The sequence below is a fragment of the Branchiostoma belcheri genome, unplaced genomic scaffold (assembly GCF_001625305.1).
Source record: "Branchiostoma belcheri isolate BF01 breed outbred unplaced genomic scaffold, Haploidv18h27 scaffold19, whole genome shotgun sequence".
Lineage (NCBI taxonomy): Eukaryota > Metazoa > Chordata > Leptocardii > Amphioxiformes > Branchiostomatidae > Branchiostoma > Branchiostoma belcheri.
Window position 1 is genome coordinate 2,856,266 of NW_017803379.1, and position 21,990 is coordinate 2,878,255.

The following is a 21,990-nucleotide window of genomic DNA, read 5'->3' on the forward strand; positions in this document are numbered from 1 at the left end:
CAAAACACGCCTTTGTACGTCCTATATTTTCGTTCTACCCACGTATTTGTATATTTACAGGCAGTTTTAAACCTTACGAAAGTCGCAGTACTTTTGTTGTGTCAATGAAGTTCTACATCTATTTCTGTTAAGGCCATGTTGATTTGATTATATGGATGACATTCTCCGGGAGCCCCAAAACTGATGCGCGCGTGTGAATAAAAAAAAAGTTTTGCAAAAGTTGTTTTCATTATGAAATCTACGTGGTCTTGAGGGTTGAACAAATTGGACAGAATATGGTTTGGCGAATAATCTAGTCTTCAAGTTCATTTCTTTACAATTCCGTCTTTTTTACCATTTTCGCATGCGCGAAAATGGTAACTCAGACGAGATTGAGATTGGATGGATGGATGGATCAACGGTTCCACCCTTCAACGGCCATGCAGACATGCTAAGTCACCGCATGTCGCTAGATGTCGTTGTTGCGACGGCCATGCAGACATGCTGAGTTGCCGCATGTCGCTAGATGTCGTTGTTGCGAGTGCACTTTTTTACCCATTTATGCCTTGGACGTTTGTATACTTTCCATTATGGTTGCTAATTTCAAAATCATAGTTCTATTAATGTTGCATAACAAAGCTGCTGACAAAACAAACTTAATTTGTCTTGAACAATAACTTGATTTTATTATTTGACAAAAATGTTGATAAAGACATGTCTATAATCACAGTAATCAAGGATTTTAATAAACTGCATAAATTATGTCAATGAGCATTAGCAGTGTGGATTAGTCTAGATGTTCAGATTTCCATTAGCCGGCAGTCCAGAGGGTCACACGTCCGACCAATCAAGGCGCTGCAGGCAAAGCTTATTAAAAGCCTCCTTTTCAGGCGTTCCCGGATCGGTGTTTTGTGTGTGTGTGTGGTTGGGGGGGGTGTTTCTTTTCTGACCAAACGTAGATCGCACGCAATAGAAGCTCCGGCCTACATAGCTGTCCGTGGAACTATTGATATTACCTGGGTGCCTAACTTTCACCAACATGTCTTTGTATTTAGGAAATTAATTAATTAATGAGTGAGTGTTTAATTAACTTAAATAGGTATTGCATTGTTTCGCAAGGTATTTTCCATTGACAATTTTTAATGGATCAGGTTGATCAGATGATATAATGTAAACAATTATATATGATTAGTAAAAGATGACTTTTGAAGTTCTCTTCGAGTATTATTTTAGGGTTGAATCAGGGTCAACGCGAAAAAAAATCATGATCCGGTGATCGACATCATGCCCCCCCGCACACTTCATGTATTCAGTGTTCTAAATACCCGTCTTCAGTCTGCAATTTGCAGATAGATTTTCAAGATTTCAGGATAAAAATTACACAATCTGCAATTTGAAGAATGAAAAAAAAACTATGGTCCTCACAACTTCATATTCCCTTTGTTTGACCCGCCCGGCGCCCAAATCCCGCTGCGATTCAAGCCGCGGCGGCTTCCCGAGCCATGCAAATAAACCTAGTCCTGACGCCACAGCCTCCGATTTCCACCGAGCCAGCCCCGAGCGCATGCCGAGAGCGAGGGATGTGGCTCAGATTTCCGACGATTTCCTTATTTCGATCATTCGGAAGACTTCGGGTAGCAAACAAAATGGCCGCCATGCACATGATTTTATACTAGTAGCTTCGCTTCTCAACCGAAATGAGGAAGTTTAACCTCATTTGCAGACTTTAGCGGCCATGGAGTTGATTTGGGGAAGTGCTGAGACGCGATTTCGCTACGGCATATGGGATTTTGCCGCGGAGGGAGTTACGTACGCCGGCAAAAACTTGCTTCAGCGATCGGCTCCAGAAAATTTTTCTTTATGCTGCCGCTCAAGTCTTCGAAGGTGGTTTAACGAAGTTTATATAAATAATAAAGCCACTTTGCGTAGATCGATCTCCGTTTTCTTGCGATGGTATGAAAATTCAAGTACAGTATATTTTCAAAACGTTTGATATTTCTTTGTTCGTTGCCACATGTTGTTTATTTATCTTATTGTCATGTACAGTTACCAGCGTGAGTCTGAGTCGAGCCATTGTTCTTATGTGGCCGTTAGCACATGTTGTTTAAACAGACAGCAACATTGAAGAAAAGAACCGAGTTAACAGACATCGGCACGTTCCTTGAAGTCAGGTTTCCCGCCGTATTTAAATAAGAAATGTGTGGGCCCGCGGCGTTTTGAAAAGACGCGACGCGCTTTGGAAAGACCCCGCGCCGTGGCTCATTCAAATTCGCTACATTTTTTGCTAAGTTTAATGTCTTCACCCACGATTTTTGACCGTCAATGTTGACGGTAAGGACTTAAATTTTTACCGTCCGACGGGAAAAAATACCGTCAATTGACGGTAAAACGGGCGCTGGCTAAAGCCCTGGTTGAATGTCACGAGGTTTGTAAACTTAGATGTTGGGGACAAAGCCATAGAAGAGATTTTGAATAAAATTATATATATATATATTAACGTTACTTATAATTTAAGTTAAAATGTACTTTTGTGTCTCATTTTTTTATTCTGTTAAAAAGACTCTTAAAAGAGAGAAAACAGGTTATAAACTGTTATATACTTGATTTTTGTAATGTTTTAAACTTAAAGAGTTGAAGTATAGAAGTGCATGTTCTCTCATTATATACAATGTTGATGAGAACTAGAACCATTTATATAACTTAGGTAAATTGAAATGCTAGGATGGGGAAAATGTTCGTAAAAACTGTAAGCCTGTAAGCGGCGAAAATGGTCAGCTTTTGCAGAAGCACTTGTTTTATAGATTTGTTTTAAAAATCGGAGGTTGATGGTTTTGTGTAATAGCATTGTATGTGGGTAGCCAAGGCATAAATGTACAGCTGCAATATAAGGGTATTAAAACTTTGGTGCCTGTTTGAAACTCAGATGTCAATAACAAGAGAAATATGATAATGAACTATCACAATGTCATGTGGACTGTTAGATGGATGATGTTTTCCAGTAACTTTACACATTGGTTCATCTGATAATACATGTACTACAATGTATGTACACAGGAATCTACACAATGGCATCAGACCAAATGTCAATATAGAAATGTGTTACAAATACATTTTGTACATTCAACTTGTTTGTCCCTTGTGTCAACTCTATTGAAAATGGCCAAGGGAAAGCACAGGCAGGTTTGAGTGTTTGACACAGAAGCTACAGATACCACAGAAAATAAAGCCTGAAACCTATCATTTTGTCTGATATGGTCTCATTTAATAATAAGTCAAAGATACTTTTATGAATTATCATAATAATTATATACCTCAGTAATTATCCCACAATACCACCAGAAATTTTCTATTCAAAACCATCCAAGATATCTACAACATATCACATAATTTAAACCACTTTGTGGCAAATATGCTATATTAATACATCATACTTTACTCAGTACATTATATTTCCTTACAAATACCAATTTACAGGTGCTGAACACATCTGGTAATGCTCCAAGTACAACCAAATTGGTAATATTGATTCAGAATAACTTAACTGTTCAGCCATCAAAATATACTATATCAAATGAAACGGCAATAAAATGTCACGAGAATTCAATGTTTCTGAACTTGGGACAGACAATGTTGCAGACTTGATATGCACATCAGATTCTACATAAATCGTCAAGTTGCTTCTGAATCAATCTTTCCAAGATATTATGTAATCTTGTAATTCATATTTACAAAGTTAATCAGATCATTTCATACTGTATTTACAGTTACTGTTGTCATCCTGCCTCCAAAGACAATGGCACATGTGCTAGTTTCTAATGGCGATACTGAAAAGAAAAAGACTTTCCAATAATCCACAGGTTTCCCGAAACTACCACAAAAATCTTTAAATCTTACAAAGAAACCTACCATCATGCCTGATTATTGCACTTTTGTACAATAAACAGTTTCTTTGACCAGAAATACCAAATCTGACAAAATAATACATCAACTGACGAGGAAGGTTATTTGTACATAGCAGCAAGGATTGCTATCAGAGTAGAGAAAACCACCTCTGATTGACTTGAGAGTGATCTCTACTTTCATACTGTGAGAGTATTGTTAGGCCACACCAATTTAATTTGTTGGTTCTCGGAATCGCCGCTTCAAAAAATCGCAAAATGAAAAAAAAAAAAAAAATTAATTCTACCCCAAAGCCCCGGACGTCGGGGAACGTGTGTTTCACTGTTTGGGGACTCCCCAGTACAGCGTGGCTGGCACCAGTTTTCCTGGTAAAAATACAATATTAGTGCCAATGAAAAGCGTGTCCATTTGTAAGAAAACCCATTAAAAGTCCCCAGATACCGTTATCTTGGCAGAGAAAGCGGTAAATAGCTTATTTTCTTGATGAAACATCGGGCCGCTGGCGTCTTTCTAATCCGATCCGCCATCTTTCTTTGTTCATTTTAAACTCTCGGCCCAACTCTCGCGAGACTTGATATCCTTATATCATTAGCGAGGTCAGGTGACGAGGTATCTTACGTACAAGTGAGCTAAGTGGGCGTTTCAAAATGTTCCCAGAATAGGCTTATTGTTTGGGGGATTCTGAACTGCAATCTGACTAATTTGGCTAATTTTTGAGGGGAAAATAGAGGAAACAATATTCTAAACAGCCTCAAAGGTGACATTGTTGGCAAAGCTGGTATTTGAAATGAGATTCTCCCTCGTGGCCGAGGCGCGCATTGGCCAAAGAGGTTTGACAATGTGTGACTAATTTTCTACCCTCAGGAAATCTGACTTTGACAAACTTGGCCCGAATTTTCTTCACGGGTCACATGATTAACACTGTGCTAGATTGTTTTTATATAGCTTAACTTTAAAATAGGATAGAAAAGTTTCTTTAAAGGTAAGACATTGTGTCGAAATTTGTCTTACCAAAATTTTGAAGCCATTTTTTGTTTTGATGATGGTCCCTTTTATGTTTTCTACTCTGTATAGTAAAGGAGGTGTTTAGTTGAATGAATCCTTTATTATGTACATGAGCTTTAATCATTGTAACTACTTCTGACTTACACTTGTATAAGTTGAAAATTGTAAGAAATAGTTCAACATTGTCAAGTTTCATTAGCAGTAAATACTGTCCAATATTGTCTAACATATCACTTGACATAAAATTGCCTAATAATTTTATTTATTAGGAAATAAAAGATTTCCTTGCTGAAATTATGAATACCATAATACACATTGTGCCCACGCCGTGCCTGCCGTGTGGCCTCGCTGCAGTAGGTCCCCCTATGCTGTGAAAAAATCCTGGTGAGAACCCTGCATAGGCTATAAAACAGCGATGTTTTAGCATGTATACTAGCATGGGCATGTTTTTTTTTTTTCGCCCTGTCGCTTTACATTTTTCATGAAAAAATCCGAGAACCAACAAATTAAATTGGTGTGGCCTTAAGTTAGTATGGGTTTGATGTTTTTCCAGTATCTCGATAGAGTAGTAATATTAACCTCTACTTAACATGTTGATAAAAAAGGAATCAAACATCATACATATTAAGAACACGAAAGACGTAATTCTTACCATCACCAAGCATCTACACCTCCATGACTTAGAATAAAACATCAAAAGAATTGTCTTCCAAAACGTTTTCTGTTGCAATGGCAAGATACAAAAATGAATATGCAAGTAAGAGGAACAGATATGACTGTAGCACTTAAATCACAGTCTGGTACCATGGCAAGTACTGCAGCAGAAACTGCAGTAAATTTTGCTGCTGCAGCAGGGCATTGCAAATTTTTGCAATTTAAATATTGCAGCACAAAGTATTGCATTTTCACCTCTTAGAGGGTTATAATTGTAGTATCTTCATCATACTTGCAAAAGAAATATTACAACAGCTGTACATGTAACAGGTCATATTGCATTCAGTGTCGTTGGTCCCACACAAGTTGCTAAACGTTATGCACTAGTTTCTACACCCTGAGTAACCGCCCAAGTGTCCGGTTTCTTCTCCCTAAAACCGGCCAGAATCTTCTCTTCAATGCTGCTATCTGCAACACATAGAAAGGCAGGGACATCTTTACTATAGATAGCCTTAAACAGTGCTTAGGACTAGATCTGCAGGGCCTAGAACTCATGAGCTCTTTGATATTATAACATGACAGACCCCACATGCCTGGTGCAAACCTGGTGTGTTAGGTTGATGGGCAGTAGATACATGTATGTTATACTTATTGACTAACACATAATTTGATAAAGATGCAAAAGCCATTCAAAATTAAGTATCTGGTATATATGTATATGCACACACTTATTATCTAGCTGCCATTCTCTCTACATATATCAATATTTATCTAGGTGCAGAATTATCCGAAATCCTTTTTATTGAAGGACTAAGCTAAAGAAGGTCTAAGAAGGTGCCAAGAACACTTAATATGTGCCATAACAAGAGAAAGACATCTTCCACAAATGTTAGTAGGGGTCAAAGGCCACACAAATGAAGAGCTTGAAATCAAAATGAGGCAGGAATTTACACTTACAGTAATCGTAAAAGGGACAGAACCATCCGATAGCCCTACGGTGAGTGAACAAAAACAGGAGCTTACAGAAAATTAGGACAAAATACAAGAAAAACTTCTTTCCAAAAAGGACATGAAGGATGTTAGCTGATATGTAAATTCTACATCTACGTACTAAAATATGAAGTTGGTTGTCAGAAAAGAAGCTGTATGCTAAATAAGAGGTGGGATGATACAAAGCTACCAATCAGGGCTCGATATCCTTTTTTCTGCATGCCCACACTGGTACAGGTAATGTTGGGAATTACCTGCACCACAGTACTCAGACTTTCAGAAGTATGGATCATACTAAAAGCTGTTCAGAAACTCACTCAGAAACCATTGCCATTATTTTTTTTATACTCTGTAGGTGGTAATGGGTCAATGAAGCAAATAATCCATGTAAACCTATATGCAGGTACGGTGTACATGTACATCACACACACCTGCACAGCCCCAATTTTACCTGCACTATAAATGTACATATGCACCCAGCATTTCGAGCCATGATGAATGAAAGTCAAGTGCTGGTAATATATCTTGGAAAAGGCAAGTGTGCAGAAGAGCCCCCTACCTGATTGGCACAGAATGACCAGAGGGAGAACAGGATGAGTGCTCCCATGGTGAGGTGTGTGAGGAAGCGTAACCAGTCCCTGTACGCGCGCCACTCCCGCAGCTCGTCCATGTGCAGGAACCTGTTCCTGTACTCCCGCGGCAGCTCGAACTGCGACGCCAGCGGGAACATGGCCTCGTAGAAGTCCACGATCACCGCCTTCACCAGCTGCGCGTCCTTCTGCTTGTGGTCGATGTTGTCGTTCAGGCAGACAAACTTCTTGGGGTTCTTGCGAATGTCGTCCAGCTGACCTATGACCTGGGAGACGTTGGTGCGGATCATCTTGAAGGCCACCTGGTCTTCGCTGACCACCTCGTACTTGAACTTGTTCTTCTCCTTGTAGCTGTTGTTCAGCAGCTTGACCAGTCCATGGCAGTGCAGGACCAGGGACTTGGTGACCAGGGGCATCCTGGGTTCATAGTAGTGCTCCTGGATGGCAAATACAGGCTTTTAAATACTTAAACTTTCAAGAACATTCATCTTAGTTGGTAGCTACAATTTTAGAATTAAAACTTTTAAAAGTTCAATACTTGCACCTGTGTTGGAGGAATGGTTGCAGGTTCTGTCAGGTTTTTGGGTAGAGAAGCGGAACAGTTGATGAGGATCTGTTCTAGCTGAGTCAGGTGCTGCAGGGCCAGGGGGAGGTCATTCAACCGGGCAGCCATCGTTCTTAACTCTCGGTCTGACAGGATGCCTGGAAACAATCATATAAAAAACAAGTTCAAAACCCTTCACTTTTAGTTTGGAATTCCACTTTTCTCATTTTGACAAGTGAGTCTTAATATTTAATTATTTAGATGGAAAGTGTTTACATATAATTGGCAAGTATGATGTACTGTAATAAATGATGATAAAAACTTTCATTACTCCGTGAAGGAGGTCAGGACCTCCGGACGGAGTGTTGTGATGGGCTAATTTTTCATGTTCGCAGTCAAAACACTGGGTTCTCTTTGTGTAATCGGCACGCAATTTTATACGCCGTCTGCGGGCATGCCCGTGTTGATGCACGAATGTGTATTTTTGCCGTTGCTGCTTTCGCGGTCAATGTAATATTGCAGACGCACCCCTACAATTACGAGGCGAATTGGAATGGTCCAGAAAAACGCTTTGTTTGGAATAGCAGTGGGGGGGGGGGTGGAACTTCATGCAGATACGGGGTGGTTTTGATAAGTGGTTCCAGATGTTTTTGCCCATGCTTAAGAGATGCCAAGTTTTTTGGAAGATGTTCGCAGCCAAAACGCATTCTTCCGTACGTCACATTTCTGTGTAATTTCGCATGTGGTGTGGCATTATGTCCGGGATGATGCACGTCTTTTTATTTTTACCGTAGCTGTTTTGATATTGAAGTAAATGCATATTTTAGAAACATCCCTACTTTTACAATCCTGTGGAATAGGCCGTAGGTTTAGGCAGTTGTCTGGTAGCAGAGGTACTCTAAGCAGATATCCTGGTTATCTGGCCGGCGGTAGTAACACTCGCGGTGCTTACCGCAACTGTTGCTGGAATTTGGCCTGTTCCAGGCGCGCTTAATTAGGTACAGGCACGGTAAGACGGTGGGGCTGTCTTTGTTACTAGACACGACCATGATAGTCCGATCTTTATGTGAATGTAATGATTGTGTGTGTGTGTGTAATTAAAATGAACTTCGAACTTGAAGCACAGTATCTTTACACGCCCTGGGAGCAGTAATGGATTTAGCTCTTTGTATGTTTTATGCTTGTGACGCGCCCTCATTGTATTAACCGTTGCATAATTATAATGTCTGCACAGTAGGTCTGGCGTTGACGCTTGGGATTTTGTTGAAATATATAAAACTTCACGAAGGATTGTCGCCTATGGCTTCTTGTTTATATTCAGTTTGAACATTTTCTTCTTGCATAATTTTTCCTGCAGGAATTTCTGCAGGAAGAATTTTACATGGCATTAAATCTGTGGACAATGTCAACATTCATGTTGTTTATGTTAGAAAATGTCAATACTAGTAGTTTTAAAAGCTTTAAATCTCTTAAGGCTACAAGTTGTTGCAAGTTTTGTGTGAGAATCCCACTCACCTGATTTGTCAGTGTCCAGCGAATCAAAGATTTCCGTCACGTTCCTGGGCTCCTTCTCACTCATCAGGTAGTAGAAGTAAGAGAAAGCAAACTGCATGTCTTTGGAGTGTCTGATCTTGTGAGAGGACGTTTCATCAAACTCCTCAGGAAGTTTCTCCTGTAGTTCTGTCATGATGGTTACGTCTATCATGTGAGGCATGTGTGCTGGCACCTTCCTCGCTTGGAAGCCGTACGCTTTGTTGAAAATGCGGTTACTGTGTCGTAAGGAATCCGCAAATGTGTCTGTCAGCTGACGTGTCCTATGTGAGGGAGACTGATATAGTTTTTCTGTCAGCACTTTTTCTTTCTCCCTTCTTAAGTTGCTGAAAACACCCTGTTTCTCCCATGGCAGGAAGCTTCCCAATACTGAGTCAGCCTCTACAGCTTCCCTACCACTAAGGTCCTTGGCCAATAGTCTTCTAACCGGAGGGTTGTCATCTTCAAATTTATTGTTTTCGTCCTTGCTTTTAACTTCCTTCAAGCTAGTTGAGATATTTTCTCCCTTACTTTTGTCTAAGGACTCAACTTCTGACTGTTTTATTATGTCTCCACCTTCCATGTTTTGTTCCATATTGATGACACCTTCATCATTTAATGGCCTGTTTACTTTGTCTTGTCTTAAAATGATTTTTTCGTCATTCATATTCAGTGTTTCTCCTTCATTTGCCCTCACTTTCAATATCTTCCCATCGTTTTTTCTCAAAACCTTTGAATCCATCTGACTGACCAAATTTTTCAGTCGTTTTGTTCCAACTGAGACCTTGGCACCCTCTCTACCATGACCTTTGGCATCTATCCCAGGATTCTTTGCTGGGCTCCCATCATCCTTCAGTGGTTGACTTTTCCTTGTGTTTGTCCTCCTTGCAGGACTGTGTTTAGCAGCAGCTGGGGAGGTTTTCTTCTTCTGAAGCTGCTTAAACGCCTCGACTCTCAACACTTCAGGAGGGAAGTTCTTCCACAGAGCTGCGACTAGCTTTTTGTACCCTTTCTCTGAGAACACAACAGGCACGAGAAGAAAATGAAACACTCTGAAAAGGTGCAATACCATCTTGTCTATTTGACATTGAAAATGCCTTTCAGGTTTTTTTCTAGACTGAAAATGAGAAAAAAAACTCAATGCTATCATAACAGTAAGACAGCTACAATGTACATGTGCATCAGCACTCAATATTCTATTTCATTAATAAATATGTGACTCATGATACTGAATCAAACAGGTTGGTGCTAGTTTACCTGTTAGTTCTCCAGCATCAAGTTGACCTTCTAGCTCCTTGAGTCCTGCACTCAAATCCTCGGGTACAAAGCTCATGTTGTTAACATCAGGTAAGGACTCTGGTATCTCTACTGGTCGTATGTCTCTTTTCACCTGGGTGTGGAAGGCAAACAAGTAATCAGTACTAGTAATCTTACTGGGGCTGCATAGCGGTACTGTGTACTGATACAATACCGCAAAAATTGATTAGGTACAGGTCCATAATACTGGTACTGTACCGATATAAATTCACAATACCTCATGTGACACAAGGGTGACCAAAATAACATCTAGAGGGAACGTAATTAATATGCAACAGATCTTTCAGGGACAGCTAGAGTATTGTAGGACACAAGGACTAGACAGAAGGCTGCCAAGTTCTGTCCAGTTTCATTTCAATAAAGATTCTGTCAAGTTTATTAGTTTCTACTGTTATAAGGAAGTTCGGAAGAATATATGTTAATTTGTCAAATAGTTCAAGTGTACTTGTACCTAAACCCCTGATGTTAGATTTAGGTACATAGCCCTAGTTCATACCTTTGGGTGCATCTTATCTTCAGGAACTTCCTGGAAGGAGATGAGAATGTCTTCCTCGTGTGTGTCTTCTGTGTCGCTGGCTGCCGTGCTGCTGACGTTCCCCTCCCCTCCTGTCTCATTCAACAACAACACTTCCTTGGGCCGCTCCTTGGTGTCAACAGTCAGGTTGAAGGCCATGTTGAATTTTTCGTTAGTGTCCTTGTTTTTGCCTGTGTACAAGAAAGTGTGGAAAATAGAAGGTTCTAGGATTTGTGCAAATAATGTTAGCAAAAAATAATACTGACAATTTTATAAACAGTAACATGAAAGAATGATCAATCACCTAAATTTAACTGGAAGCCACTCTTGCAGGAGGTTCAGTTATATCAGTAACAGTAATTGACAGATGAGAGTTACAAATATAACTTACCAGTGAGGTTAAAGTGTAGAACCGAGGCGTTCTTGTTTGGAAAGAGGACGATGTTCAGAGTCTTGAACTTCTGTGCAACCGTCGCCGCCCTGATCACACCGTTATCATCATACTTCCCCTCAGTCACTGATATACCTACAGGTCAACAAAGTATTTCAGTTTCTTAACTATATATTTCAACTTTTCATCGTTTAATCATTACACATTCTTGCAACTTATGTTAAGGATAACATACATGTACATGTAAGAGGCAGCAGTGAAAGATTGGACCCTAGCTTCAGCAGCAACTCTGGTCAATTTTTACCTCCATATTATTAAGATTTATTTTAAATCTTCTGCAAGAAGAAGAATTTTTCTGCAATAAGCTGTTAAAACAGCACATTCAAAATCAAATATACATTGTATCTGCTAACTTTCATGTGCTATAAGAAATGCTTCTGAATCAGATTAACTTCTTCAGTTATACAGATCTACGTTGCTTAATCAATGAATGTGGGGAGAGGGCTGTAGCAGGCTGAGGGTTTCCATCCCTCCTTACCTTCAGGGAACACAGCTGACAGGTTAAAGTACACCAGGTGTTCCCCCTCCTTCAGGTGATACAGGTGAACGTCTGGCTGAAGGTCGATCTTGGTCAGCTTGTCGAAGTTAACCGTCCCACAGTCACCCGCGTCAAACCCACACTCCAACACATTACAGGCCTACAGGGGCAGAGGTCACAAATTTTAGGGCAAAGGTTAAAAATCTCTTAGACTAACTGCTGACTCTTGTTCCAGTTTTTATTTTCCTTTATTCTGCCATCCCCCTCTTTTCTAACATCTGTTTCTCTTTTTTCTCCCTTTTTGTGTTGACAGATGTCACTCGAAATGTCCAGAAGTAATCTCTGTGATTTATCCAGTATTAGAGGTGGATTTGTCTTTGAGTATTGTTTCCATGGATTTCTAACCTTCATCAACGTGTCCCTTTCTTGTCTTTGCCTGAGTGACTACCTCATTGCCTACACCTGTCACGGCAAAAATTATTGGAAACATGAGCCCTTCCCCTTCACTGAGTTGGGGGCCACTAGTGTGGCCATGCATGCACCAATTCCACAACTTTGTCTTGTCTTGTCACAGTCACTTTTTCTTTTTTTACAGCACCCCATTGGCTGCACAAGTTGGGCCAATTGTCTGAGTATTGTGTAGAAGTAGAAGTCCATACCTGGTCACAGTATCTGTCAGCCAGCCAGTTGTTGGCACAGCCGGGGTTACAGTACATGATGTTGGCCCCGGAGTCCTGTCCTATACCGTGCACTTGGTTTGGTCCGGCACCAGCTGCTCCAAGGCAGTCACCACCATCCCATTCACATTCTACATTTTTAGCAAAAATCAAAACACAAACACTTTTTTTTATTGTTACAGGAAAAATTTTCTATCCAGTATGAATACTTTGGGGACATAGAAGTTTATGTTATGCCTCAAGCTCAGTAAATATGCATGAGAACAAATGGTTGGTATCAGAGCTAAAACAAGTAAAGAAGCAAAAGATATGTACCTGAGTTGTTGCAGGCCTTGTCACAGTAGTTGTCCCTGATCCACGAGGAGGGGCAGCCATCTGCACAGTTGGGTACTGGCCAGGCAAGGTAGACCTGGGGAGGGTACATGTACAGCACACTTTTCACTAACATACAATGTGTATATGACTGGTAGCATAGGCAGTGTTCGAAATACCTGCCTGCAGTCTGCAATCTGCAGATAGATTTTCAAGATTGCAGAAGAAAAAATTATACAATCTGCAATTTTGCAGAAGGAAAAATAGGCTCCAGATTCATCAGTTTTCAATTTAGCAAACTAAAACTTCCAGGCCCCAGGGACAGACTGTTCTGAAACAACAGGAGCTTCTTCACTAATTTGCATCATCCTTGTCTTGACTTGTCTAACTTTTGTTTCCTTTTGGACTTCCAAAAAATTGTCTTCACTAATTTGCATATTAATCAATAGTTTATGCTTATAAACCTGAAATTCTCCTGCAGTCCAGTAATGCTACTGTACAGATTCACAAAGCTATATATGATGTAAAAAAGGAATTATTGGTTTGAGAAGGTTGTAGTATGGAGGCTTGTGTATTTGCAGAAAGGTTGTAATATGGAGGCTTGTGTATTTGCAGAAAGTATTTCCAAATTGAAGAACAAAATTTTGACTCTTCTGCAATATTGCAGAGTACTGAAAAAAAGTATTTCGACCACTGATAGGACATTCTGCATTGGACTGCAGATATTGTGCTGGTGTGTTACGCCGAAAGGCGGTTATACCGGCTATACAGATACAGATACCGATATTATGCAAAATACAAATAATATGTTCTGCATCTGCAGGATGTTTCCACAATTGCAGTTGCAGAACACAATGGCGGAGGATTAGTTTCCTAGAAAATCAATGTTTTCACCAAGTGTCTTCAGACAGAAACACAAAAAAAGCCCATGTGCATGGGTAAGAGATGTAAAAAATTCTACCAGTGTAAAGATCAAGTGCAGTAGCAATATCATACCTTCTGCCCCTGTGAGTGTGTGTAGAAGTCATCCGGCCAGACCTCAGCACCAAACATCACGTCATCGTTCAGGTAGATGAACTTGTTGGACAGTCCGGGGATCCTGTGCAGGTGTGCCTCGATGGCAGGTGAGCTGAAGGACGGCAGGTGACTGGCGTTGGGGAACAGGTCGCTGTGGGTCACGATGGTCAGTCTGGGATTGTCCAGGTTGAGCCAGGACGGGATCTGACCGTTGGTGACGATGTAAACATGTCGGACCCACGGCGCGTACCTCTCGATGGAACGTAGGGAGTACCTCAGTTCTTCATTGTCTTCAAACCTGTCAATCAAGTTGTGATGGTAGATTAGTGATGGTGAAGAATCAAATAATGACATATTACAGATAGGGTTTCCGGAAAAGGCTGTGCTGTGCATGTGCATGTGCTGTGCCCCTCTTCAGGGCCCCAAGCCATTATGTGACTTTTTGACAATACAAAAAGTATATTTTCCATTCTTTTCTTTACATAGTACGTTGACTTAACCCTTTAGTGTTCCAGAATAATACGCAGCAACAAAAATACAACATCCTTGCTCCTTATGAGCTTACAAAACTGTGAATGATCTTCTGTTCAAACCTCTGGCCACACCGCACATACATGTATGGTTAGTCTCCTGCAGGTAAGCTGGACCCTCTATGGCCGGCCAACTCCTCTGGCCAATGATGTTCCCCTTAGCCAATTTCTACTATTTATTCAGCCTGCAAAGGAGTCTGGTGGAGACAAACATATGGTATTGTCCACATATGGTACATGTACCTCCCAGTGGGGCGTCAGTTGACAGCTTTGTACAAATTTCTGAAAGACCTCATCATTTACCAGATTTTTTATCTCTTTTGAAGGGATAATGGCACAGTTTATTGATACCCAATAAGATACACTAAGTTGATAATCATATTCCGCTTCATGTCAAAGATATGAGTGTTTCCAATTAAAAAGTCAATCTTGTGACATGTGCTCCTGTCTATCTATCCTGTCATGCCCGACCAATTAGCCACACTAGGGGGGCCAACCACTGCCTGTTGTTGTTGTTGTTGTCCTGAGCAAACCGGTGGCACCGGGAACTGAACAAGATTGTTTGAACGCACAAAATATACGTCAGAAATATGAAATAATGACACAAATGTGTTAAGAAGTGATAGTAACTGTTGATAACACCGAAATTTAGCATAATTAGAATATTTTAAAATTTTTGCGTAAAAAGTTTCATAATGCAGCCAATGGTATGAAATAATGATGTAAATATGCTGATACTTGGCAATATGTGTCAATACCATAAAGATTGTCTTGTTCAAAATATTTCCAATTATAATGCCCAGATATCGCTTAGGGCACCTTTAACATGTGATGGCTTGGGGCCCTGAAGAGGGGCACAGCACATGCACATGCACAGCACAGCCTTTTCCGGAAACCCATTACAGATACACATGTATTACTTGTACTTGCTCAACTTTATCACAAATCACTTGATAGCTTTAAACAATGTTTAGACTTAGATGTGCAAAGGCTAGGTGTATGAAGTCAATCAGTGTAATATAGACAGCTACCACGTCGTGTGCCTACAATGCCAGTGTGTTACGCTGAAGGGGGGGGGGTCAAATCGGCTAATACCGGTAGTTTACAGATACAGAATTGTTTAGCAAGTACAGAAAGAAAATCTGTTCTTTTCACATCTCAGAAACTTTACAAGGATTATCTCTCTGAGAACATGTACCTGCTTGGTGCAATGTCTTCATGGAAGGACAGATCATCTGTGAGATCCCAGGCCAGACTGGCAGCTGTCAATCTTACTGTGTCATTCCCTATCGTCACATTGGTGACATCACCGTCCTGAAGGAAAGAACAGAAGGCAGTTATTGTTAGAACAACTGGCAGATAAAGAACATGAAAAAAGTTACGATAATATATGCAGAAGAAAGAACTGGAGAGCTTTTGTTGCTGCCCTACAACATGCACATATCAGGACTGGCATTAAGGGCAGCAAGTAAGGAAAGCAACTAAAAAAGAACACATTATGAGTACATGTATCTTATCCACAGGAAAGGTACCTGACAAGTTGAGGCTCTTGCATTTCTAAGCTGTTACCAACATGTGCAGGTAACAGTGGCAATGAGCCAATAGAGTCCAAGTGTTACCCTGTACAAAGTTATTCAAAAGAGCTGTAAACAGTAAGTCCAGATGATGTTACCTTGAGCAGAAGGTCCATATCATTAAAGTCTGGTACATCCATGACGGCCACCCTCTTTTCCAGGTACACTTCCACAGAGGAGACCTTCTCTCTGAACTTGTCCTCTAACATGGCCTTGACCTCCTCTTCTCCCTGCCTTGGCAGGTGAGTGACCATGACTGTGTCCTTCAGGAGTACGCTGTGAGGTACCGTCCAGTCACTGGTCAGGTAGCCTTGTTGTAGGGACACGTTCACCCCGTTTACCTCCACGGTTTCCTTCAGAACTACGTTGACTGTGTGGAGGGAAAATGGTAAAGTGATGGTTAAAAAATATTGTTTGATAGAGAAACAACATGAAATCCTGTGGTGTTACCAAAATAGGTTTTGAGTTTTGGCAAAGTCATGTTACAAAAAGAGAACAGTGATGTGTAACTAGTGAACAATTATCAACTGGCGACACAATTTTGCAACTTCCATGTGACACTACACGTATTCCCCCAAAAAAGCTCAGCTGCAAAACTTGGTGTGAATTCTGTTTTGAACCATTCAACATTCTATCAACTTTTACGCAAAAGACAAGGTGTGATCTTCCTATGCAAAAACCTCTGTGCTGTACATGTGAAAAAGTTCACCTTCTACTTGAGAGGAGAACTTGATGACTGTGATGTTGACGGGTGGATCGCCCAGCGCCGTGTGGTGTTCCACGCTCCTGGCCAGCAGGAAGACGGGGAACTCTGCACGGACCTCCGGTAACCCCATCTCGGGTGGTAGCGGTGGTACCAACACCACAGCTGGGACTGACACACAGTCTTTTAACTTACACCTGGTTTTACTGCTGTTATCGGTTGTTTGGTTGGTCTCTGGGCCTGTCTTAGTTCTGCAAAAAAGGAATATTCACTGATCATTAATATCCAGAAAACTTATTGAAGTACAATGTATCTGGGGAAAAAGCTGTAATAAACTACCGCATTTTGATGCCCTAAGCCAATCATTACATTTGATTCTCTACCTGATATGTGCAAAGGCCAATCTCAAAAGAATTCCCTTGGGAATGTGTACATGGAATTTTTTACAATATACAAATGTACTCAACTCAGAACTATACTAACGGCTCTGCCCCTGAGCATCGCCAAAAAGGACCATGAAACAGCTGTTTACAAACAAAAGGAATGGGAGGTCAGCAACACTCCCCCTCAAAAAAGAGTACAGGATATCCTTCTAAACAACACAATAAAATCAATAATGCTGCATTGTTTGGACTAAAGAACTAGTGAGTTGGAACACTGCCCTCAGGCTACATATGGTAAATTCTACATTGTACATACTATAGTACAGCATGTCTCGTTTTAGTGCACATGTAGGTCCACATAGAGGGAAAAAACATTCCTTTGCCTTACAATGAAAGAAAGCGGCAAAATTGTCCAAGCCTTCTGCTTGATCCAATTTTGGTACAATGTAAGGTGTAACATCATGTAAGAGAGAAAATAGAACACAATGTGACCTACTTGTTGATTTCCAGCTCCATGTCCATTTTGAGTCTGCGTAGTCCCTCCAGTAATTTTGGGTCCGTCCCGTTCACCCACGTGTACACAACATCAATGGGTACAGGCAGGCACAGGCGATCCTGGAACGACTTGCTCGCAATGTTGTCGTGATAGGCGCTAAACATGGCTGCATACTGGTCCTTACTCCACTCTAACATTACCTGGGAAAAGTGTGACATGATACATGTTGGTGAAAACTGGTCTTACCGGTATTCTTAGCAAGTATGACACACATGAAATCGACATAAATAATGTGACTCAGATTAACATCTGTGGCAGTGCAAGCAAGTCTAACTCTCGGAAGACGGGGAACAACAGACGATAAACCGGACAATGAGTGAGTGAGTGGCACATTCAAGTCAAAATGTTGTTGACTAAATCTTCAATACGTTTGCAACTAAAGATTTCTTTCTTATGAAAAAACAAAGATGATGGCAAATATTCTTTCTCATTTTACAAAAAGCCAGATGACCATCATCCAGTCCTTCACAATACTGTAAACCAGGATATTACTGAGAGGACAATTTTAAATGCGTTTGTAACAATAGTATGTAAAGGATTTTAAAAATTGCAATACAAATTGACAAAGTACAAGTACCTCCCCAAACTGGAAAGCTGACACTGTGAGTAACAGTAGTCCCCCGAAGCACAGCACCGTGCCATAGCGGTGAGACAGACAGGTGTAGGTCTGTCGCTGGACCAGCTTACACAGTGTACCCAGCACCATCATCAAATATCTACAGTAGCTGCACAACTCCCAAACACTGTCTGTTGCTAGGCTCAGGTCATAAAGCTGTTATGACGTCATTGGCTCTGGTCCACTTCTGCATGTGTAGTACACTGGTATTGCATTGACAGTGCATTATAATGTCTGGAAAATACATGTAAGGATGACTCCATATAAGTGTAATAAAAAGGCAATATCGGTAAAGATGACATGTCTTGTGATATTTGTCATTCATGTAAACTCTGTGGCTAAGTACATGATAACCCATATATACATTGTAATTTGTTAAGAAATGAAATTCTGGGTTCAAAAGTACTTCCTGTTGATCCTCTTGTTTATCAGTTCACGTTTCAAGACTTCTGTGAAGTGACAATCTGAACAAAAACAAACAGTAATGTGTTCTGCAGTGGCACCTTACATCAACATGTAACGTTACATGTACATTTTAAATGATTTCCACATAAGGACAACGGGATATTTTGTGAGCTATGATTCATCTGTTTACTGCATGCAAGGAGGTCCTTCCTACATGCATATTCTATTGGTCGATCGTGAGCAGGATATGGAACATGCTTTCAGGCCAGGAGGATAACACATGTTTACAGTAAAGCTGTTCCACCTGCACCTGTGTTATGATTGTATCTGTACCCGGTCATCTGGTGTTACTATTATTTTACTGCTCCTTTGTTCCAAATGTATGCACACAGGTCAATCACAAAATTTTACTGTCTCATACTAGATAGTTTTTTCGATGTTATGTCAAATGTGTGCTCATAGACAACTGTAGTTTATACCGATAGGTCAAATAAGCTAAAATCTAAATGCTTGTTAAGTGATCGCATCAAATGCAGCCGACCCTGGGCCATGTGGTAGTCACATGATTCAGACTCAACTTGAAACCTTTAACTGCTGTTCGACGTATAATAGTCTAATTCCCTTAAATTTCCACAGTTTTCAGGAAAAGTAACGTAGACGAACATTTAGAGTGGTTACAGATACTACGATCTAAGCGATCAAAGTCTACACGAACCATATATCACGTATCTACAATCACATGTGTACTGTATGCCCTGCCCCCTTCTAATCAATGATCAACGTACGCACACTAAACTAGCACGTATTCAGAGCCATTGTGTGCCCTTTCCCCTTAAATTTCTACAGCTATAACAGTCTTCATTTGAAGATAACTGCTTACTTTACTTGTTTGTCGAGTGCAAAGGCCTCTGAGGTGAAAATTGACGCCACAAAAAGGGAAAAGATCGACTGAATCACTGCAACTTACCACAAGTCGGCCATGATAGCTTGCTCTACAGGTTTGAACCTTGACCCCTTTGTAGGGATGGTACAAAAGTAGTCTACATACGTTTTACAATACCAACAAATTTCCCTTATAAACTATATTACAAACATTTAGAAATAATCTTATAAGTATTTGTATTTTTTCCAACGATTGAGATGATTGGAGATACATTTTTGCTTGGTTCAATTTTTTTGAGAGCCAACCTAGGTGAATAATGTATCATCCCTTGTTAGGTGACGTCATCCTACATATTTTGGAAACGATCCTAGCGGTAGGAGGGAGATGCCGGTAAGCGGATGTTTTGGTCCACTTTGCCAATATTTTGGGGCATATAGTGCTAGAAACGGGGTAGATGGTTCCTTTATAACATAGAGAAACGGCCGAGATTATTTATTTGAAGGATAGTACCGATTAAGCTGCTACTTTTTGCAAATCTTGTTCATTGTCTTCTGCCTGACAGTTTTGGGGGAGGGGGGCACACAACATATCAACTGCCAGTTTTAGATCGGAAGGAAAATCTGTAGCTTATGAATTAGATTGAAAGCCCGTCATTATAAGACTTAGATTTCATGCCATTCTATATGAATGGGGATGTTCGGAGCAGTGAATTTGCGCAAATGTAGGACGTTTATGACATAAAGGGGGTGTTGATAACAATATAAATCAATAAATTTCATATGTATTATTCACAACGACCAGTGTTAGCCTGAAAATATGGATGGAAGTGTCTATGAAACTTGCCCCATATCATTCACTATGACAACACAGAATCTGCATCAAGTTCAAGTAGAAGACGAAGAAGAAAGTCTAAGTTCAGCCTATACAGTATACTGCAGATAGATGAAAATTAATGAATATGATCACATATCCCAGGTTAGGGTAGACAGGCCTGTAGCCCGACCCGTAAAATCTCAACAGTGGGAGACGACACGACCGGGCCAGGTAGCGATTGTGTTGGTTGCATTGTCCATGTTGTCATACATCTGTCTTTGAGGAATAAAGTTCATTCATAAATCACCCAGAGCGACAAGAAGGAGCGTGACTCGGACAACGTCCGCGTGGTGGTGCGATGTCGCCCCATGAACGAGAAGGAGGTCCGCGAGCAGTACAAGCAGGTGGTCAAGGTGGACGAGGTGACCGGCCAGGTGACCGTCACCAAACCCAACTCCCCCAACGAGCCGCCCAAACAGTTCACCTTTGACACCGTCTTCGGACCCGACTCCAAACAGGTGGACGTGTACAACCTGGTGGCCAGGCCCATCGTGGAGTCAGTACTGGAAGGTTACAATGGTAAGAACTGGCTACAGGAACAAGGAATAATTTACATGTTTGGAGTTAAAACTTTTGTTCTAATTCAAAAGAATTGTTCTCACCTAGACGAGAGCTTTTGACCAGTCACTCTAGTCTTCTGCAGTAAATTGACTCAGTGAGACTTGTCACATGTCTTCTCTGAAGTGTGACGTCAACACTGGGTCAAAGGTATCAGTTGATAGAAGGATGTTTGCCAATATTCAATTTTGTATATGCCATGGCCATGGGTTTAGGTTTGGACTTTTCAGAAAGTATTTAAGAATAGTGGAACAAAATTTTCTTCAATATTACTGGTCACTGCAAGAAGTATTCTACTACTGCTGTATCAACTCTGTATTTGTATTTTCTTTACAGGAACCATATTTGCATATGGACAGACAGGAACAGGCAAGACCTTCACCATGCAGGGTGTGAGGGACAAGCCTGAGCTCAGAGGAATCATTCCCAACTCTTTTGCACACATATTTGGGCACATTGCTAGAGCAGCAGACAAGTCAAAGTGAGTCACCATGTTCTAACAGTTACTGTTGTTAGAAATCCAAGGAAAGTGGCATGAAAGTATGTTTTTGTGAAAATTTTCAAGTTGAACTGTTCAGGACACATGTATGGAATACTTGATTTGATTCTTCTTCTTCTTGATTGTTGTAAACATGAAATTTATGTTAGAAGGTTCATGTTGGATTTAACTCCTTGTACATTTATTCCAGTTTCTTAGTTCACGTATCATATCTTGAGATCTACAATGAAGAAATCAAGGACTTACTACACAAGGACCAAAACAAAAGATTAGAGGTATGTCTTTCCCTCTCATGGTAAAGTCATAGTTTAAACCTTTTTGTTAGATATCTGTATTGGAAATGATGCTTATTTTTTCTCTGCATGTATAGGTAAAAGAGAGGCCAGACGTGGGTGTTTATGTGAAAGATCTCTCTACTGTGGTGGCCAAGAATGCAGATGACATGGACAGAG

The 21,990-nt window shown here is 40.6% G+C and overlaps 2 protein-coding genes across 3 annotated transcripts in view; one reads left to right on the plus strand and one right to left on the minus strand.

Annotated features, from left to right (window-relative positions):
• Positions 1-5,412: 5,412 nt before the first annotated feature.
• Positions 5,413-18,547, minus strand: LOC109467924 (N-acetylglucosamine-1-phosphotransferase subunits alpha/beta-like). Of its 2 annotated transcripts, XM_019766081.1 has the most exons (17): positions 18,282-18,547; positions 17,645-17,844; positions 16,772-17,016; positions 16,161-16,432; positions 15,687-15,802; positions 13,938-14,256; positions 12,945-13,038; positions 12,612-12,760; positions 11,953-12,112; positions 11,415-11,549; positions 11,006-11,214; positions 10,450-10,582; positions 9,178-10,206; positions 7,663-7,820; positions 7,088-7,555; positions 6,496-6,530; positions 5,413-6,006 (listed from the first exon to the last, which is right to left on the minus strand). In XM_019766081.1, the coding sequence occupies exons 1-17, from the start codon at positions 18,411-18,413 to the stop codon at positions 6,003-6,005; spliced, it is 3,858 nt and encodes a 1,285-aa protein (XP_019621640.1). In that variant the 5' UTR covers positions 18,414-18,547; the 3' UTR covers positions 5,413-6,002. The 2 variants fall into 2 exon arrangements, with proteins under 2 accessions (XP_019621640.1, XP_019621639.1); XM_019766080.1 differs by lacking the exon at positions 6,496-6,530.
• Positions 18,548-19,905: 1,358 nt separating this feature from the next.
• The window catches only part of LOC109468007 (kinesin-like protein KIF3A), a 10,410-nt gene continuing 8,325 nt past the window's right edge, over positions 19,906-21,990 (plus strand). The window contains 6 exon segments of the mRNA XM_019766211.1: positions 19,906-19,998; positions 20,733-21,000; positions 21,376-21,520; positions 21,729-21,813; positions 21,909-21,983; positions 21,985-21,990. The exon segment at positions 21,985-21,990 is cut by the window's right edge and continues 52 nt beyond it. Coding sequence (XP_019621770.1) covers positions 19,993-19,998; positions 20,733-21,000; positions 21,376-21,520; positions 21,729-21,813; positions 21,909-21,983; positions 21,985-21,990 — 585 coding nt within the window. The 5' untranslated portion in view covers positions 19,906-19,992.